This window comes from Ailuropoda melanoleuca, chromosome 2 (genome assembly GCF_002007445.2).
Source record: "Ailuropoda melanoleuca isolate Jingjing chromosome 2, ASM200744v2, whole genome shotgun sequence".
Classification (NCBI taxonomy): domain Eukaryota; kingdom Metazoa; phylum Chordata; class Mammalia; order Carnivora; family Ursidae; genus Ailuropoda; species Ailuropoda melanoleuca.
In genome coordinates this window covers 33665044-33686764 of record NC_048219.1, presented here as the reverse complement: position 1 = coordinate 33686764, position 21721 = coordinate 33665044, and the positions used below count along the sequence as shown (strand labels likewise).

At 44.3% G+C, this 21721-nt stretch overlaps 1 protein-coding gene across 13 annotated transcripts in view; it reads right to left on the bottom strand.

Moving 5' to 3' along the window:
* Nucleotides 1-21721, bottom strand: part of FGGY (FGGY carbohydrate kinase domain containing) — a 414009-nt gene that overhangs the window by 216772 nt on the left and 175516 nt on the right. For all 13 annotated transcript variants that reach the window (XR_004623203.1, XM_034653399.1, XM_034653435.1 and 10 more), the window contains one exon: nucleotides 4831-4959. Coding sequence is in view for 12 of the 13 variants with exons in the window: in XM_034653399.1 (XP_034509290.1) it covers nucleotides 4831-4959 (129 nt within the window). In the remaining variant the exon portion in view is untranslated. The remainder of the gene's footprint in view (nucleotides 1-4830; nucleotides 4960-21721) is intronic.

Sequence of the window (21721 nt, the reverse complement as noted above, 5' to 3'; positions counted from 1 at the left end):
ACAACATAAGAGGATGTATAAAGTTGAGTTGAGAATCAGCACTGCTTCTAGACCACCGATCATGGCAAGATAGATAGCTGACAAGTTTTACTGCTCATTGGAATAAACTATGTTTTGCTAGACGAGGGCATGCACCAGAAGCTCTTTTTATCAAACTGGTTAAACCAATTCATCTGCTATTGAGAAAAAATAAGAACCAAGGAAAGAAAGGGAGGGAAGGAGAAAGGGAGGAATTCAAATATCCTCATTTTGGTTTGACTCTGCAATTCAGGTGAACAATTTATGCTAATTCAACACCTGGTAAAGAATCCAGTATCTGGAAGCAAAGAGCAATGCTAAACCTAGGCACAAAGTTTGCTCTTAGCCTACACCTGCTAACAGGATGGGACACAAAGGACACCAATTTCCAGACATCCAGCAGTGGATCAGGGAGTGCCCAAACCCAACTCTGTTGCTTCGTGGAGAACTGAGCCAGGTACACCTAGTGTGTAGGGACAACTGCCTCTGTAATGAGAGGTTACTCTCTCTCTTGGTTGTAGCATCCGTCCCTCATGGAGGAGATGCACGGATTCCTTTCATTCACTCAGTAACTACACACACATGGGTTATGGGTCCTCCCCATGCAAAGCCCTGTGCAGGCTGCCAGGATAGAAGGATGAAATGACACAGTCTTTTCTCTCAAAGAGCTTACAACTAGTAAACGAGACCAAGATGCACACGCAAGACTGGGTGACATGCACAGTAAAAGGGAGGCAAAAGGAACAGAGGAAGGAGGGCTTAAGTCAGCTTGAGGGAGTCGGGGAAGGCTCCCAGAGGAAGTGGCACCGGAGTCAAGATTTGAGGGATAATCAGGAGTTTGATAAATTTAGAACCACCGAGAGAAGGGAGCCCGAGACAGAGATCGGGTTGTTATTGCCTTTCAGGACAGCCAGGGTGCTGGAGCCAAGAACAGACCTGGAACAAAGTTAATACTATTTTTATAAGCTAGAAAAATATCAGCAGCAGGAGCCCTGGCCAGAACCACCCCCACAAAGAGCAAACAAAGCTACTCCTATCTTCTGGCTGTCTGCTGGAGAACTTACTAACCAGCACCTTAAGAACAAAATGTTCTTTAATCTTTGATTTTTATTCCCACAAAGTCCTTCCTCCTCTTCTTCCAGAACTGGAAAAAATCATGGGTTCAATTTTACTTGCCTCTTTGATCTTGACCCTCCTGTCCCACGCTCCCTTGAGAATGAGAGCCCAGGGAGATTTCGCCAAAGCAAAGTGCTGACCCCTCCTACCTTGTCAGAATGTAGGGTCCAAGGTAGGTCACTCCGGGTCAGCACTTGAAGGGGCCACAACTGTCGAGGCCTGTTTGTGGGAGGCTTGCATGGCCTCCAGTTCTGACCTCCAAAGCTGGATTCTTAACCAGACATTCAGCGATTTCTTAGCATGGAGTTCATCTACCCATTTCTTGAGACTGCCTCTGCCCTCCACCCATACAGAATCCAAAGCAGTGAATCCTGCATTCTGTTCCCAAGTGCCAGGCACGGAGAATTAGGGAACATTCGGGGAAGGCAGACAGAGTCCAGAAGCCTGAGGTTCTTGTCCAACTCCCTATCCAAAAAGAAGACGGTTCTCCTAGTACACTTCTTATTACAATAGTAACTCAGAGAACTTCTAATGTAAAAGCTCTTACTTTGCATCAGGCATTGTGGTTCCAGAGTGAGAAAACCAGAAATGCCTCATAATAATGTGCCTACTATGTGCCAGCTGCTACACGGCTGCTTTACCTACTCACATCATCAGCTCTTTTAACAACCCTGTGTGTGGGGGGGGGCACTGCTCACTCTTATTGCCGAAGAGGAATCACAGGAGTGAAGAGGTAGAATATTTGGCCCAAGGTCCACAGGTAGGGAAAGAACTGACATCCAGATCGTCAGACTCCATGTTTAGAGCCCTTATTATAACATCATAACACCAGTTGTCTCCAACCGGTATTATGAAGCAAGGAACATGCAGGCCAGGAAAGAACCATCAGAATAGTCTCTCCAGAAGGAGTGGGGCTTTGTCTGCTCTGTTCACTGCAATAACCCCCAGTGCCTAGACCAGTAACTGGCAGGTTTGCAAGCAGTCAGTATACATCTTTAGTGACTATGCGTCTGGATGATGGTAGATGATCTTTCCAAGACCCTTGGGGCTGTGGAGGGCACAGGCAGGGTGAGAAGCGAGAGGAAGCCTCTGTTCCAGACTTCCCCTCTTTCCCAGACACCTTAATCCTGAATTGGCTGAAAGGGGAGAGGGGGAAGTATCAGAAAGTATACAAAGGATAAAACCTAGTCAAAATTATGACCTTGACTGTCTCGCAGCTGCTGGAGAGGCCCCTTCCTGTGCTTTCTCTGACACCACCAGGCCCTTGCTTGGCCCTTAAAGAATCCAAGGCCCTTATTCTTCCTTTCCACGTAAAGAACTTACTTTTGGAAAATACAAGGGAAACTCACTAACTGAAGAGCATTGAAAGGAACAAAAAGCCTCAGCCAAAGCTTCGAGGGGTAAAATTCCTGTCACTGAACATCTCTGACTTAGGAGAAAAGGGGAGGGGGGTCTTGTAATAGCCTGGATTCCTCCCAGTACAGTTCAACCCACACTTTCTGAGTATGTACACATAGCAGGTACCGTTTAGGGCACAGCAAGTGCTGGGCAGAAGTGAAAAAGGCTGCTCTGGTTCGAGGTCTGGGAAACTGACAAGGAACCAGGAGGCCCCGCAGGTGCAGCCCATCTTACAGCACACCGGGGTCCAAGCCCAGTGCCCGGCACCTGGGAGGGGTGGATGGGTGAAACAAAGTGAAAAAGCATGAGCATTGAAAAAGCGTGATGGAAAGATTCTCTGGCCTCAAATGTGGTACAGGATGTCAGGATTATGAGGGGACAGGAAAACTCCCTCTCTATCTAGACCACAAGTTCTTTCTGTCCCTGCTCTCTGAAACCAAAATCATGCCATTCTAATCAAAAGCACACACTGCTCACATTGAAAAGAAACACCCCTGCCTATAACTCAGTATTATCTACCATTCCATCGACCCACATGTGCTACTGGCTGTTCATAACTTCTCAGGCATTGTGTTAGATCCTGAACACATAAAGATGAACAAGACAGTCACATCTGTAGACTGACGAGCACTACCCTGCCCCGGAAGTTTCCATGGACTACATAGAAGAATCAGACACTGCTTATTATCCTGTTGCTTAAGGAAACATGAACTTCCACTCTCTAGGTCAAGGCCATTTCCCCTTATTCTTGCTTTAATGTGACTGCATTCATTTAATGAATTTACCAAACACCCATAGGAACCTGATCCAGGGCTCGGCACAGGTGAGACAAGAATAATAATATAATGCCCTCGAGGAGCTCACAGTCCATTAAAAAAGTCAAGCAGATAAATCAGTAATTACAACCCAATGTGATCATTTCTCCACTAGGAGTAGGTAAAAGTGTTGAAAGAAGTACAACTTAGAGATTTGTACAATAAATCTGAGTCTTCCATGGAAGGCTATGCAGAGAACAAAGCATCTACTATGAATCTTAAAGTTAGAGTAGAAGTTAACCAGTGGGAGAAATAGAGGACCAATCAGTCAATGTGAGAAGAGAAATACACACGTGTTTACACAAACTGAGTTCAAGTCAATGTAAGTATTTGAACACCTCTAGCCTCTGATATGAAGTATGGAATAGAACACATTTCAAAGTTTCTTTGACTATGATCCATAGTAAAAAATTCATTTTCATCATGGGCCAATGTGCACATGCATTACACATAAAATATAAACATAAGATCCATAAAAACAGTGTTTACCCTTACTATGTGACATGTACTCTGATGTTTTCTACTCTAATCAAATCTATTCTGAAAATGCAATGGTCATGACCAACTACATTGATCTCATGAAGTCTTAACCATAATTAAAAAAAACAACAACAACACTGTTTGAAAGAAAGGCTAGGGAAAAAATACAGATATAGTGGAAGTGAGATATATTGAGAATCTGAACCCCCCCCCGCTGAGAAGAAAAGAAAAGAAAAGAAAAGAAGGAAGGAAGGAGAAAGAAAGAAAGAAAGAAAGAAAGAAAGAAAGCAAGAAAGAAAGAAAGCAAGCAGAGAAGAAAAGAAAAAAGAAAAAAAGAAAGAAAAGCAAAAACAGCAATAAGGATGTCGAGGAGGAGAGAGTCATCACACTTGACTGTAACCCTTGTCTCACTGTCTGCCTTCCTATTAAAATTTGTGGAAGAAACACCTTGGTTTGGTTTGGTTTGATATTCACTGCCCCCAAGCACCACGTCTAAGACACAGTTAAGTGTTCAACAGGTCTTTGAAATAATGAATACATTTGAATGCCAGATGTGAGAGTTATTTAGGAGAAGAAATCAAGACTACACCCAAGTAACTGGATATAGGATAGAAGCCAAAATTATGAAAATAGATCAATTAGACTGGTAAGGGTTTTAGAGTACCTTTAGAAAAAAACGTGTATGTAAGTATACCACCACCATACATGCTAGCTGGAAGTTAAATTTTCAGTAAACCAAAGAACCATCTGGATATTGATTCAGATCATTTTTCCCCCTGTTATTCTGTATGGAGAAATTAATTAAATTATAAATAAAGTCTACATTTGATAATAAGTTCTATAATTCTATCAAAATGCCTAACTGTAAAAGGTCTTTTCATTCCTATATCTTGAATCACCAGCCCTTGATCCCTGCTTTAAAAACAGGAAAGGAGCGTGTTCGGTTCTGAGGAATATTCCACTTGAAGCCGGTGTCGCTCACGGATGCGGAGTGAGTGGTTACCTAGGCCTCCCGCGTGGGCATCAATAAGTGAAGCTGCCACCGCAATTCCAGCAGGAAGGCCAAGGTCCTTTGCTGCCTCTGGTGTGAGCCCATTTCCAAGAGAAGCTCCAGGAGGCAGCACTTGGTTTCCTGGGTAGACAGGAGGAAAAACAAATACCTGTCAGTTTGAAAAACACAAAAGCAAACACAGGCTTTTCTTAGGAGACCCTCTCTGCTCCCTCCCCTCTCTTCTGCCTTTTCTCAACATCATGAAGATAAAAACCATGCACCCACAAACAGTCCTTTTGCTCATTTGGTGACTTAGGTGAATGTCCTTGGTTCCTATGGGTCATGCTCTGTGGCACTTTACAAAATCAAGAGCTCTAAGGCCCCTTTCAAATTGGAGAAAGATTCCATTCACGGGAAATTCCAAAAGATATAAACACAGTGGCCTCTTAAAGACTAGGTTAAAACGGTTAAACTGTTCCAAACGGGCTTCCTAACACAGCAGCAGCTCTACCAGCATACCTTACACACACATACACTTCTATACCTGGTCCCTGATTAACATGTATTCCTAAGGAAGTTGAGAACATTTACTTATGTAGTTGCTTCCTATCAGAGCATAAGGGAGGGAATTATTTTGTTCCAATAAAAAATGTCTTGAAAGTTTTTCTCTGTTGGAAAAGAGAGCCCAGTCTAAACCTTGCAAACTTTACAAGGCTACTACTTGCACAACCACAGAATACAATCTGAATGGTGTTCTTTGGAGTTGTGCAATGCCGCGACCCTGATATTTCAAGTGACCTTGAATTCCTGCAGTCAGTCAGGACTTCAGTTAAGAATTTACTGATTGTCTTGCTTTGTGTGGGCGCTGTGGTGCTGTAAACGGCAGTCCTTGCCCCCAGTCTAGTTAGGGAGATGAGAGCAGGACACAGAGAGCCATCTAAGTCAGAATAGAATGAAGAAATCCATCTGTTCTCAGGTGTTTAGCAGAGGCTGAGTCCTTCCCTTCCCCTGCCAAGATATGTATATTAAGTATTTCTGAATTGCAAGGGGCGGGGTGGACCCATACATATGCTAATACCCCTCTGAGCTCCAAGATTCTAAGATTCTGAATGTGTGGTCAGCAGTTTGCTTGGTGCTAAGATGCCTACCACTTGTTAATTGCTCTATGGAGCTCCAGGGGTAGGCTGAGGTGTTTCAGGACTTCTAGGGGTGGAGGGGAAGGTGGGGGTTGAAGGATGCAGAGGGTGAGTGGCTCACCAACCTCCTCTAATTAGAAACAAAAAAACCCCTCCACAATACCATTTTTATCCGTTTTAGGTAATGAGCTTCTTCTATAATTAAATCTGAAAAAAGTCTAGCTAAGAAAAGCAAGCAGAAGACCGAAACCCCTGCAATGCATTACGGAGCTTCACTGTCCAGTATGGGAGCCACTCGGCACCTGCAGACGGAGCACTTGAAATGTGGCTGGAATAACTTAAGGACCTAAATTTTTCACTTAATTTCATTTTAATTCATTTCAATTTAAAAACTGATACACAATTCAGTTACAGAAAAGCTTTTAAGTACTTTTGAAAGCACTCTGGCATGCAAATTTACTTTTTCAATGTTAACTGAAGAAGCCTAAATATTTACAATGAAAATTTAGTGTCTGAATTGGGATGTACTAAGTGGCAAATACGCATTAGACGTCAAAGAGTTTGTATGGAAAAAATTAATGTAAAATATCTCATTAATAACTTTTACGTCAAATACACGTTGAAATGATGTTTTGGATATTTTAGGTTATGTAAGATAAATTGACATTAATTTTACCTATTGCTTTTTATTTTAATGTGGCTACTGAAAAGTTTTAAATTATGTATGTGGCTCATACTGTATTTCGATAGGCTAGCCCTGGTCTAGAAGATAAACTCAAGATGCTCCAATGATGGGGTGGAAAGCAAGGAGAACTTCTCACATGCCTTGAATGCCCAAGCCAGCAGAAGAGAGCAGTGCCCTTTGCTGGGGACAATCTGTCTCCAGAGACGTACGATCTCGAGTATGTCACCACATCTAGTATGTAGTGCATAAGAGGCAATGTTTGCCTTTACTGAGCGCTTCTGTGCAAGGGACTGTGCTAAGGGTATATGATGCATTTTCTCAGTTCGTTGCCACTAACCCCATGTGAAGGATACTATTACCGTCCCCATTGCACAGATGGATGGGGTAAGCCAGTTTATACAGGGAAGGTATATTCCCCACAGTCATACAGCGTAAGTGTTGGAGCGCAGGCCATGGACTCCACTCTGACGGACACAGACCTGTGCTCTTATTCATTAAATTATGTATTAGTGTACATATTTAAAAAAAAATTAAGTGAATGAAGAAAACAAGTGAAGTACTTTTACTTTTTTAAATATTTTTAATTTAGACAGCACGAGCACATGCGGGTGGGGGGAGGGGCAGAGGGCGAGAGAGAGCATCTCAAGCAGACTTCCCATGGGTGGGGCTCTATTCCAAGACCCGGATATCAGGACCCCAGCCAAAATCAAGAGTCTGGATGCTCAACTGACTGAACCACGCAGGTGCCCCAAAAGAAGTACTTTTAGAACAAACACTATGTATGTTTAAAAAGTAGCACTGTTGGGGAACCATGCTCACTACCTTCAGATTTTTTTTAAAGGGTTAATTTTCACAGGAAGGTAAAAATGTTTCACCTTCATCCCCGAGCTTCACAAACATAAAGGGTATAATTTTCATTAATAAAGAGTTTCCGGACAGAACGAGGATTAGCAAGATGGGTGCTCTGGAGAGCCTCCTGGGCAGTCAGTAGCTTAGAAAGGCTTCTGGAGGACCACAGGTGGATTTCTCAGCTCAGCCAGCATCTCGAGCAAAGGCCAAGAAACATGGGAGACTGCCCAACAGGCTGCATTAGGACTATGAGCTGGCAGTGGAAGGGGCAGATGAGGCTGGAGATGGAAGTGGGGACAGGGCATGCACTGCCATCCAGACGGAGGTGTCTGAACTCCATCACGAAGACCACTGCGAGCCTCTGGAGAAGCATGAAAGCCAGGCGCAAGGTGGTTGGGTGTGTGCACTTCTACAGATCTCTCCGGGAGCACTTGCAGCAGAAGACAGACAGGAGGTAGGGAGAACACTTGTGAAGCGATTTCGGTAAGAGAATAGGTGAGGACCTCCACAAGGTATGGGCAAGAGAGTTGCAGAAACAGGCCACAGGAGAGATCCTGTAAAGCAGGCAGTGACAGATCAGGGCAGTCGCCGGGATACGGGGAGTATGAGAGATAGGGAGACGCCACCGCCTGCATCCCCATTAAGGACAGACTTGCAGCCCAGGAAGGGGAGTAAAATCAGCAGACAGCTGCCAGCTGCCAGCTCCTTCGGGCCACCGTGCCGAGGTGACCCCTTTCTCAGGGCAGCCACACCTGATGACTTAGCAAACTGGGAGCGGAAGGACTCTGATGGGCACCACTCACTCCAGAGCTCTCTGCCGGGCTGGCCAAGGGGCGTGGGACCGTATTACAGCTCTAATCCTCCCTCTGCCCAATCCTCCTCTCTCCCCCTTCCTATCACAGATGGCAACCCCTAATAACCACCTTGTACCCCCAAATCTGTGTCTGCATCTGCTGCCGGAGAACCAACTTGGGGCAGTCAGCCAGGCCTTCTCCTCAGGCCAGTGGTCCAGGAATGAAAATAAACGCACGCAAAGATTCACATCCTCCTTTGACCTGGAACCACACAGCCTTTAGGAATAGTGTCTCCGCGCCGAAAGCAGGAAGATGCTTTGTTTATTTCGAGACCAAAAAGAAACAGCTTGGCATAAGAGAAGATGAGAGAAAAGGTAGGAATCTCTGAGAAATCACCGCATCAGATCATGCTTTGTCAGCCAGGGGCACATCTGGGGGACCAGAGGAGCTGTCAGAAGCAAGCTTTAGTGCGCCTTGACAACTTGTCTGGAAATAATCCTCCTTTCGGCTCTTCCTTGACCATAAAATCAAGTTAATCACAGCATCCATTTTCCCAGACTTAATCAAGACCTCACAGCCTCAGCACTGGCTGTCTCTCCTAGCCTTTGTTCAACCATTCATCCACGCATCTTAACAAACATTTCAAAAACAGTGGTGGACCCTGCTTATTTCTGCCCACCTGTGGCAACACTGAGGTGCTAGGGTGTAAGTGAAAGAGGCTCACGTGGTGGTCTGGGCAACCCAAGGTTCTCGGCCTCTCATCAAGGGCTCGGCAGGTGGAATGTACATAGTGTTCCCAGAGCACAGAGGAGGGACAGTGGGTTGGCCCGGGAGAGTGCAGGAAATCCAGATGAAGGTGACATGTGAGCCTGGTCTGGTGAGACAGGTGGCGGATAGCTGGTTTCAGAGCTAGAATGCTCAGGGGAGATGGATGCCATTAGAGCAAAAACCTGTTCGCTGCAGGGAGCCCCGAGGGGCGCAGAGTGTTTGAGGCATTCAGCATGTTGGCAAAAGGGGCACCAGGGAAGAGCAGAGAAGTGTGGGCCTCCAGTAGGGCAAGGAGCCCCAACTAAGACAATGAGGCCCTGCCAGACAACAGCTTTGAGCAATAAAATTTGTTTTCTGAGGCGATAAACCTGCAGTGGAGAAAGGCTAGAATAGGAAACAGAATAGGAAACAGTTTTTATCTGTAAAACTATCAAGCCAACTGAAACGCAGGCTGCAAAACATTACGCAGAGTCTGACTTCATTTTAAGAACAACAACAAAGAGGGTAGATGGACTATTTGTAAAAATACATTCCTGGGGGGGAAATAATAGAAAATTGTTTCTGGATGAAGAAATTATTACTATTTTTTTTCTTTTTACCAACCTACACTTTCTAAACCTCTTTTACCTTAAACACACATTTCTTGTGTAAACTTTCTAAAGGTGTTTCCCCCCATAAATCAGGGTAAATAAATTAGGGCGCATGTATCCAGAAGCATCCTACACAGCCACTAAAATGAATGAGGAAGAATTAAGGTATGAACTTGGAAGGAAGTTCAAGATAAATTTGGTGAAACCGTCAAGATACAGAATAGTGTTCGGATCCCATTAGTGTGTGTGATCCCATTTGTGAATATTCTTAAAGTAGACAAAAATGCAAGCATGTCTACTTCCAGAAGAGTCCTAAAAAGTATGCAGAATGTTGTTACAGCAGGGATGGGGGCCCAGGGTAGGGCACTTTTCCCCATGACTTGTGCTTCCTCTCTACCATTACAGACTTTACATTTCTTCTGTGATCAAAACAAAATAGCTTAAGTTAAAATAAAAGCAAAATGAACTTAAGGAGTATCCTGGGCACTTCTTCCAAACCCTGCCCCTCAGCCTGAAGGCAGGAGAGGTCCAAGGCCAGGTCACTTCTTTTCTTGATTGGGATGGCTTCTGTCCCTATCAACACACTCTCACGGTGGGATATAAAAAAGTAATCGCTCTGAGGGTTTGTGGGCTCGTGTCCACTGAATTCCTATTCAGACGGGCAGATGCAGTGCGAGCGGTCAAAAGCTGGAGCCTACAATTATCTGGTGGTTGAAGTCCCTCTTCACAGGCGGGGGCTACTATTACACCAAATCTTTCCCTACCAGTTTTTCAATTATCTATGACTAATGAGCACTTCGGGAGCAGTTTCAGACACACACATAATCCTCTTTCCTGACGTCAGCAGCAGAAATTAATGACTGTGTGGATTGCTGGGAGACAGAAAATGCATTATAATGGTCAACAGAACTGTTATCCTCTCCAGGAAGAGGGAGATGGGGGAGGGGTATTGTATTAACTGGAAGGTTCAGTGTTCTTTTGTATCCCTACAAACAAAAGACGAAACCCTGGGGAAAAGTTGGCTCAAGTCCTTGGAGATGTCAGAGAGAGAGGTTTGGGCACAGGTGGCATGCGACCCTGGCTCCTCTGCACTTGGCACCGGGGCAGTGGTCCCTGCTCAGTTTTGCCAAGGTCAACAGGCCAACCAGACTGGCTGGGACGGTGCTCTCACCTGGCCCTGCCAGCAGTCGTGGCTCTCTGAGTGCTTCGGGACTGAAGTCACTTCCAATCTGGTTTAGGAGTAGGGGAACAGAAACAGGACTGTACTCTTGTACTCCCCAGTGATAGGCTGGAGTTATCGTAAGAGCACATGGTGGTGTATGTAAAGCTGTTTCATGCAGGCATCCTCTGGGCTGGGGTGATTTTACAGGTGCTTACGACCTGGTCTGACTCTGGCTGAGCTCCAAACTTAGGTGAAGCATGAACGCTCACCAAATAAGACATACTAGCATCATGTGCATATGGCAGCCAGTAGACTGGTTATGGATTATTTAAACGAATGGACAGTATCAGAGGCTTGACCCAGACCCAGCACCTAAATCCCTCTGTAGAGATCTCTGTTTGGGCGGGTTAGATCAGGGAGCCTTCTGGAACCACAACCGATACAAGACTGAAGGACGTTCCGGTAATTCTTGCTCCTGAACAGGAGTCGCACACATCCAGGACTACTCACTCAATCAGAGAAATTCACAAAAAACTCAAACCTGACATGCTCTGCCATCTGGTGAAAGACGACTTCTGAAACATTTGTTCATTGCCCTTCATCTGCGTCCTAGAAAGGACCTCACTTTAACTAGGAATTAAACTCCATTTTAAATTACTGACTAAATGTAAAACTTTCTGATGATATCCTCATCATTCATTATTTACTACAGAAGTGTTTACTGAGTACCTACTATGTGCCAGACATTGATGTGATGCAGAAAATGCGTTAGGGAACAAGACAGAGAAGTTCCCCACCCTCACAGGGCTTGCTTTCAGTAGACACAGCATTCCATCCAATTCCTCTTCTGAACTATATCTTGTAAATATTTTATCTTGTAAGCTCTTCTGTGGTGTGGACTGTCATTTATAAATCTTTATATCTCTGGCCTTATATTCTCACCTACAGTCGGTATTTAATAAACATATCACATATTTTAAATCAAATTTTGAATGACCCTTACACTACGTTTTGTTTTCTCCCCATGCTTCTCTCTTCCTCTCTCTCCTGCTAAACACAGAATTACTCAAAGATGATTTTATTTATCACTGCATTCAGGTCCCCTCCCCCCAGGACACAGCAGTGTCTAGAACAGGAGTTCTTGGTAATATCCATTCAACTGAATTTATAGCTTTCCTTTAAAAAGAGAAGACCACAGACACAGATCAATCAACCTAGACAAAAATATCACACACACATGAATTTGAGTATCAGCTAGGAGAGCAAAGAGAAGAGGACCGTGTTTCCTAACATAATCCTACCAGTAACATATCCTCATCTCTCAAACTCAGAGATGATGTAAGGTATCAAGACCTATGAGTATGCCTAGACAATGGGGATGAGTGGGCCCACATGTCTCACGAAGCACCCAGATGCTACTATGCTGAGACATCGTGGATATCACCATCTAGTGGAATAGAGGCTCTCAAATTCTCCTTGCCTGGTCAAGTCTGATTCAAGAAGTGGATGGTGGTGAACCTACAGGTGAAAAGCCACAGGTTTCATTGCTAGGTGAGTCTGAGGAAGGCAGGATGGCCACCAAACCAAGGCGTTTGGACTTGTTCTGACAGGCAACTCCTAACTATTATATAGGTCAGTGAGCCAAGGAGTGGTGCACACAACTTGTATTTTAGGAAAATAAATATCACAATAATGATAGTGCCTGTTGATCAAAACGTATGGGCTTTCTGGTCATGTTTTTGGCATTTTTCAGTTGCTCTCACCTTTCATGCTAGTAACAGACCTATGAGGCTGATATTAGAATCACTGTCTTGCGGCTCTAGAAAGAAAAACACAGAAAGATATTTAATTTGTCCAGTCACCTATCTGATGAGGGGCACCATCAGGCTTTCAATCCAGGATTCCCAGATTCCAAAGCCAAGGATCTCCACACTAGATCACGTAGATTAAAAAGGTCTGATACTAGAGGCAGGAAGAATAATCTCAAATGTTTGTTGAGTCATGAACAGAAAAGGAAGGCAGTTTCATTTGCAGAGGCTCCCCTGATGAGTCCAGGAACAAACCCCCAAGAGCCATGAAATCTCAGCTTGCTCAAATCTTCTAGCTCCTTCCTTTACTCCCTTAGGCAGGTTCCAAGAACTGGACTATGAATGGCACATCACAACCATTGACCTCAGAGTGCTCCTTCTGCAGCACAGAAGACTGAAGCCAGAGAGGGAGGTGGCTTCTCTGGGGCCACCCTGCTGTGGTGGCAGAGTCTAGATGGAAGCCCGGGGCCCCACTTTTCCACATCCCCTGCTGTGGCAACACTAGCCTGTATCCACCCTGAGCTGGGGCAAGAAGCTCACCCAAGCCAGGACTCTAAGTCACAGGGCAAACAAGAGGGTTGGCAAAAATCCAGTGGATTCCAGCGGTGTAGGCTGCCGATTCTCAACTATTCAGAGCACACAGGGCAGGCTTTTCAGCTTGAAATCATCCACTTTGACACCCACAGTGACCTAATTCTCTAGATAATTGCCAATGCCCTATTTTGCTCTCACCTAGCCTAAGGCCACCTCCAAAAGCCTTTCCTGGGTAGATCATAATTAATCACTTTTTTCCTCTACAACCCCACAGCATGTTTCTTGGAATTACATCATTCTGTTCTACATAATGACTTTTCTCCTTGTGCTTCGTTCTTCCGTGTTAGATTATAACCACCTTGAGGGTATCGTTCCTTTCACAGGTGTATTTGTAGGAGGCATGCAGTTTAGCAGTTCTGGTTAGGAGGTGGGTAGCCTTGTGATGGTGGGGAAGCGATTTAATTTCTTGGATACTGTTTCTTTATGGTAAAGAAGGCTATAATAATGCTATTATATTATGTGAGAGTCAAGCAAGGTAATACAAATAAAGCACTTTAGGATGCTGTCATGTGGCAAATGCTCAATTAATAGGAGATATTATGATGGTTACAACAACTCTGTATTCCTGGTCTATCTGATATTGCCTGGCACAGATTGGTTACTCAGTTCATTCTGGCTGAGTCTATAAAGCTTGAGGAGAGATCCTTGATGTTACAGCATGTGGAGATATATTCTTTTGGGGTCATGAGAGCAAACCACAAAACTGTGAAAGCTGTTAAAATATTCACAGTGATGGAATTCAGTTTTCCAGCACAAAAAGTGTCTCCCTGTAGTCATGTCTCCATGGCATGTCTCCAGAGTGAAATGTTTTAAAAGTGCAGAAGGTGTTCTCTTTGGAGTTATTTTAAGGACTAAATGCTTGTTTCACAAGGAAAAATTTTCATTTTGTCAGCAGAAGTCTTGACTGTTAAGATGACCAATGCTTTCAAGACCCAGGCAAACAGTTTGGCCATAGATAGTTCTACTTTGAGAGAAAGACAAATTTGGGAAATAAAAATATTTTAGCTATCATTGTGCTGAAGATATTACTGGGTTTAAAGCAGTAGCCTTCACAGTTTGGGTTGGTTTCGTCTCTTCAGAATCTACTAAAGAAGTCATATAAACAAAAATGGGACTCACACAGGCACCTCCATTTTTTCTTTAGTCCCAAAGATTAATTAAAAACAAACATTAGAGGGGCACCTGGATGGCTCAGTCCATTAAGTGTCTGACTCTTGACTTCGGCTCAGGTCATGATCTCAGGGTGGTGGGATCTAGCCCCGCTTAGGGCTCTGCGCTCAGTGGCGAGTCTGCTTGACATTCTCTCTCTCCCTCTCCTTCTGCCCCTCCCCTCTGCTTGTGCGCGCTCTCTCTTTCTCTCTCTCTCTCTCATAAATAAACAATCTTTAAAAAACAACAACAACAACAACAAAACTCAAACATTAGAATCAGGATCATTTAAGAGAATGTTTTATCACTAAAAAGATAGGAAGGAGATGATCTCAAAATAAAGAACATTTTAAAAAAATTAAATACAATTTCCTTTCATGACCTAATTTTCTCATCTATCACACACCCCTTTGTCAGGGGCCATGTTGGTCTCTAAGTCTAGACTACTGTTTGCAAACTGCTAGTTTACAGAATGCTAACAACCTCCTAATAAGGGGTGAATCTACAGGATACCGAACCGCAAGCTCTCATGTGGAAAAAGTCAGTGGGTCCAGTGTTCACCACACAATGCCAAACATCTGGTGATTTGAAGACATCTGGAGCTTTTTTATCATGTAGACCAAACATGATTCAGGTAATTGACCAAATTTTTCACTTCCCAACCAGATGTCTTACTTTCATATAAATGAAGCCAATCTTGTACTTTCATGTGCAAATAAGCTAGACGTAAATTCACCCCCGGAGGGCAGAATTAATTGCTTATTCTCAATGAATACTAAATTACATATTATTTCTTTTTTTTCCCCACAATTCTACCTTTGAAAAAGGTTCTCTACTCTTGCTTCAAAAAGCATATATTTCATCTTAGAAACATTCTGTCTTTTAAAATGTTTGTTCCCCTTTGTGTGTTTTACAGCAAGGCAGTGTGCTATAATGAAAAGACTGTGGTCTTAGGAGTCAGGATGGATTGGGTTCTCATTCTGGGCACACCCCCCCCACCCCCAAGCTTTTAAGGGCCTTGGAAAAAGTTAAACTCTATGAGTTCAGTTTGTTCTGCAGTTATAAATCATTAAACCCATCTATAATGGACACCATGAAGATTTGAGACCATCCGTTCATCCCTGTGATTCGCATCAGGCACTCATTCTATGTGCCTGTCACTGAGAGACAACAGAGAGCCACCATGCTGTCCTCTGGGAGCTCTGTCAAGACACAGGCAGGTGCTCCAAAGGGCGTGCTAGAAAAGTCATGCTTCGTATGCTGAATGGCAACATACTGTCCAACAAAGGCAAGGCTTTGCTTCAGGATTTTTAATAAAAGTATGAGCAACTTCAGTGGATAATTTTTAAAGGGAGTATCAAATTTATAAAAAGGAAAGACCTGTCTGAAACCTTTCCTCTTCTTGTACTGCTTTCAAGGACAGACTGGGATTTGCTCTCATCATATTTGTTTAAAGAATTCATGTGGTTATCAATGACCCTCCACCTTCTATGCCGTTGTCCTGACAACCAACCATTTACTAGACAGAATATGGAAAGCAGACGACAATGTATTCCTTCAGTCTGGTTTAGTCGGTAAAACTCAACAGTACAGAGACAATATTCAAAAGACCAGGGTCTTTGTGCGTGAGATCCTTCAAGGGGAAATAAATAGGTAGATATGAACTTACACAAAGGAGACAGCACTGCATAGAGAGCTCATCCGGGGGAGGAGAGGCTGCCATGTGGACCTCACTTCTAGTTTAACAGCCCTTGGGGTTTGGTAGCCAGGCTACAATAAACACAGCACAGAAAGACAAAGGGCTAAATTTGTTGTTGCTATTGTGTTCATCCTGAGGTGTTAGATTCTTCTATCACCAAAGCCCAGAAATATCTCCAATATATGAAGAAATGAAATGCAGCTATGGTTTTTAAACTTTCTTCCAAGGACCAGAATTTTTTTTCCCCCCAAAAGGAATCTTTCATAGAACCCTAGCCTATAAATCTGATCTAGTTCAAGGAGAGAAGAAAATGTTCAAGAGCCATGTGCCCTAGCGCTGACACCTCAGGGACCTCGAGATATAAGGGGCTGAGGAACAGAGGTTTGAATCTAGAACTTAATCTATGGTATAGACTGCCAATCTGGAGACATGAGAGAGGAGAGGAATGGGAGGCTGGAGCTCTAATACTAAGCCCCTCCTCTTAGGCTTTCCTGTAATGCAGGAGCTGAAGAAGTGGAAAGTGTCCACTATTTAATCACAAAGACAATGACCTCACCCTGGGTGAAAGAGGATGCTGGCACTGCAGCATCCAAGGAAAGGAGTGGAATTTGCCAGGTTGGCATTTAGCCAAAATGTTAGAGTAAAATCCCTGAAGCCCTCACCCACACTGCCATGGGAATTCAGCCGGGGAAGATTCCAAAAATGATGCTCTCACTTAATGTCATGTAGATGTCCAACTATGTCATCTGGTGTATATGTTGTGCACTGCGGGAGGCGCATGCAGATTGTGGGGAAAGTGCTCCAGTGGTAAGAAGATGGAAGCTTCAAGCTTTGTCAATGAAATAAAACCTGATTTCTCCAGTTTTTAAGTTTCTCATTCTTTGGACATAAGACCTGCGAGAATGAAGCACCGTAGGCAAATGAAAAAGGAAGGTTGGCCCAAAGCCCAGAAGTGTCCCCAGTCATCAAATCCTTTCACAGTGGACACAGGGGCCACTTCCAGAGGGAGCACTGAGGGCGGGGGGAGGGAGATCCAAGCTCCAACAGGCTTCAGTACATGAAGCTGAGAGGACAGACGGACAAACTGTGCAGGACTCCACCCTCTGGCGCTGTCTCCAGGGAAAGACTTTGGGATTGCACAGCCTCTGGAGGTGATCAAGGGTGCACATCCACGGAAAGGGGCATCTGAGAGGCCAGTCCACTGGGCCCTCGTCTGTATGATCAGAACTGATTTTTTTTTAAATAAAAATCGAGATCATAAAGCTATTACTCACTGTGGTTTTCCTTCAGTTTACAAAGACAATACAACTTCATTACAGACAATTCAAACAGTACAAAAAGACAGGAGAAAAGACCCTCCCCTTAATTTTCCTCCTCCCAGAGATAACTACCACTGAAAAGTTAGAAAATATCAGAGACTAGCATTCCAAAATATGAAGATACACACATATTTAATTGTAAATAAAAGGGATAAGTACGCAATTTTATAATCTGCCTTTTGAACCCAATAGTATGCCAAAGACATCTTTATTTACCAATGAGTATAGCACATTCTTCTTGAAAATATATCATATTCTATAATTTGAATGTACCATATTATTTAACCAATCACTTAGTACTAGACATTTAGTATGTCTCTGTCAAATTAAAAACACATCCAGACTTAGTAAGAAGAGGCTTAGTAAGGATTACTATAAGGAGGTAAAGGGGTTTTGCAGTTGGGGAGGGGAATTATTGTAATATGGAGAATGTTGTGACCACAAGATCTGCAAGTGTCTCAAGAGTTAGACAAAATGGGTCTTGCTTTTACATAGTGGAATAAACAAGGCAAGAAAGAATGTAGGGAAATGGGGTAAAAGAGTGGTGTGACTGAAAAGTAGATCAGAGAGTGTTTTACTCTGAGGTCAGTATATTTTGAGGGAGGGATTTGTGGTAGTTTTATGTATTACCTTATCTGGAAGTTTGGATCTGTAAGCTACAATCTTGCCCCAGATATTTTGTCAAACATTATTCTGGGTGTTTCTGTAAGGGTGTTTTAGAGGAGATTAACATTTAAATCAATAGACTGAGTAAAGTAAAGACTATGGTGTGGGTGGGCCTCACCTAATCAGTTGAAAGACCTAGTAGAACAGAAAGGTTGACACCTCTCCCCAGTCTGGGTCTCCTCAGTAAGAGAAAATCCTTTCTGCCTGACAGTCTTCTTCTTCTTCTTCCTTTTTTTTTTTTTTTAAAGATGTACGTATGTATGTATGTATTTATGAGACAGAGAGAGAGAGAGAGAGTGTGTGTGTGTGTGTGTGTGCGCGCGCGCGCATGGCAGGGGGTAGGGTAGGGACAGAGGGAGAAGGAGAGAGAATTTCAAGCAGACTCCGTGGGGGTGGGGGAGCCTGACACTCTGCTTGCTCTTAAAACCCTGAGATCACAACCTGAGCTGAAACCAAGAGTTGGGTGCTTAACCAGTTGCACCACCCAGGCACCCCATGCCTGACATTCTTTAACTTGGTACATGGGCTTTTTCCTGCCTTGCAACTTAAACTGAAACATCAGCTCTTCCTGGGTCTCTTCCTGGGTCTCTTAGGGTCCAATGCACCCTAAAGATCTTGAGGCTTGCCAGCCCCCACAATCTTAGGAGCCAATTCATTGTACCATACATGTGCACACAACATGTGTGTGAACACACACACACACACACACACACTTTCTGTTTCTCTGGAGAGTCCTAACAAGTGCAGGACTCTTAAGGAGGGCTGTATCCTGGCCCAGGGCGAGGATGGGGCAAAGTTCAGGGCCCCAGCAGAAGGACAGGATCCTAACCAATGTTTGGTTAACAAGCATTTTGTTCTAATTGATCGGTGAGGACAAGCAGGTCAGCTAATCATTCATGAGACAGAGAATGGGAATTTGGAGGGTCTGTGTCTGTTCTTGTCATAAGTAAACAAGGGAGGCATCCAGAACTCTTACCAAAGTCAAATGGGGGAGAGTAATTCTTTGCTGTAGGCCGTCTCCTGGAGCACACAGCACGGTGGCATTTATTAACCTTCATGACTTTCTAGGAGCACAGGGCTCAGGGAAAACCAAACAGAGCATTTAATTATTCTTATTATAAATAATATTGTAAGGAACATCACTGAACATGCACGCTTGCCCACATGGCATCAAGGCTTTTTTGAAGAATTTAAGGATGGCACTTCCATTACCCTTCACTTAACAGGGGAAGCCATAAACAAACAGGTGCCTGATACCCTCCAGCCCAGTAGCTCACATCCTCAAGGAACTAGAAAAACAAGGCAAAATATGAATGATTTTCTCTAGCCTGAAAAATCAAATCTGAAACAACCTGAATCTCCTTCTTCTGACAGACGCTCTCCCAGTCTCCTTGATCAGCGAGGTAGAACAGATCTAGCCCAAGTACTGCATTTCGGCACGCTCAGGTTCAAATCTACTCCAGCATTACCAGCCCTAAACCTTCGGGTTACGTAACTGCTCTATTTCTCCTCATCTAAGATGGGAAGAAGAGTACAGAAAAGGAATGCTAGAAAAATGAATGACATGACAGACGTGAGAGCCCAGCACACTGCACGGCACTTAACTGATTTTCCATAAATATTTTATTTTCCTCTTTCCCCCCCAATATAGAGGAAGTTATATAGGGGACATTATGATACAAGGGAAGGGGACTATTTTGCACTAAGTGCCAGCTGTGAGCCATACAAGGTAAGACAGGCTGCTTTACAGCCCTTAGCTCACTGAAACTCCTTAATCCTGGGAGGGAAGGGCGGCCATCCCCATCCTGTAGATAAAGACACCCAAACACAGATGGCCTTGTAACTTGTCTGAATCCCACTTTCCAGTGAACATCGGGGTTGGATTTAAGATGATAGCTGCTCTGGTTAGAAAGCCCATTTCTTCTCTGTCAGTCAAATGAGTGAAAACACTCCCTTGCCAAGGCTCAGGTAAGAGCTCTTAGTTCTACCTCCTCCTTCTGGGAAAACTACCCTCTCCTAAACATGACACTTGCAAATTCCCTTGCGAAGGTTCTGCTTGGTAACCTCTAGCTTCCCTCTGCCATGCAAGGCTGGTTCTGCTCTCCCCGGGGCCTAGAGCCAGCGACCCAGGCCACAAACCAGCCGACTACCCAGGAGATGCTCCAGAATTCCGCTGTCTTCCCCGCCCTTGCCCTTGCAGTTCCTCTCGGGAATGCTGCAGAGCACTCAAAAGAGGCCGAAGAGAAACCAGCTCCACCAGGCCTAAATAATTCACAAAATGAATGCAGAGCACAGCTAGCTTCCAAGGCGCGAGTAACACTCCTGAACTAAAGACGAAGACGCAAAGTGAAGCCTCTGGGTTCTCACTATTCTTACCCCAGGTGAGTGGGAAGGGAAGAGATCAAGTCCAAACCTTCATTGGTTCAATGCCTGGGGGGCAGCTATTGGCATCTCCGTTTCTCAGCAGAGGAAACTGAAGCATGGAGCCTTGCTAAGCACTGAAGTTGCGAATTGATCCTAGCTGCCTGACTCCAAATCCTACTCTAGGGTATCGCCCTTCCTCTTTCTTAAATGTTTGGTCAAAACCAAATAAAACCTCAACGGCTTAAAAAAGAAAAGGAAGAATGAGAATGGCATGAGCGTTCCTGCTGCTAACTCTCCCACTCTTACCCCTTGTCCTGCTCCCTCGTTTCTCACCTGCTGCATTAGGCCAGCTTATCAAAGTGGGTTCTGCAAAAGGCAGTGTGAACAGCTCCTGGGAGCTTGTCTGGAAAGCACACGCCCAGGTTCTACCCCACATTCCCTGAGGCAGAAACTCGGGGGGAGGGGGACCAGCAGTCACCCTTCAGGCAGTTTTGATGAGAACCCCTGCATTATCACTGGGTCCCCATTCCCAACTTCTGGTCAATGGTTATGAAGGGAGATTCTAGAATCCTTATTTCTTAAAAACTCCCCGGTGATCCTGAGGCCCAAGGAGATGGAAGCACAGACTCCTCCCAAAAGAAATCCTTGACAATTTAAGGGCATTATGTACTAAATGTAGGAACTTTACAACTGCCCCCGAGGTTTAAGTGATGGCTTCTTCTCTAACTAGCTGAATGACCTTGGGCAAGTCACTCTCCAGCCTTCTCCTCCTTTGTAAAATAGAGTTCATATACATACTTCAGAGTGTGAAAACTGAAACAATAATGTAAAATCCTTGTTATCGCTTCTGGTTACACAGTAGATGGTAAGTTAAGTGGGGGCGATTTTTATTAGTCACCTGATCAGAATGAAGCAAAAATAACCCATGGAAAAGAACCTCTGTTGTATCAAATGTAAGGGGCTGGCTGCACAGGAGGGGGACCCTTTGGCATCTGCGAACCTTTCCAGTTCCCTTGTGTCCCGCAAGGCGTGAGATGCTCTCTCCCAGGGAAATGTGACATCCTCTAATTATGCTGCCTTGCACAAAACAGATGCAAAAATGAACCTGGAAGGATGTGGAAGGGAAAAGGGGTGCAGCATGACAGTATCCGGAAACAATGTGAAGACAGAAACAGCAGTGCTGACAGAGCTGGAGGTCCGAACAGGAAACCCACGCTTCCGGGAAGGCTGAGCCGTCTGACACAGGGGACAAAGGTGCACAGTGAGGGGCTTGCTGTCTGGCCTTCCCAAGACTGAGCTGCACAGCACATGCAAGCCGCA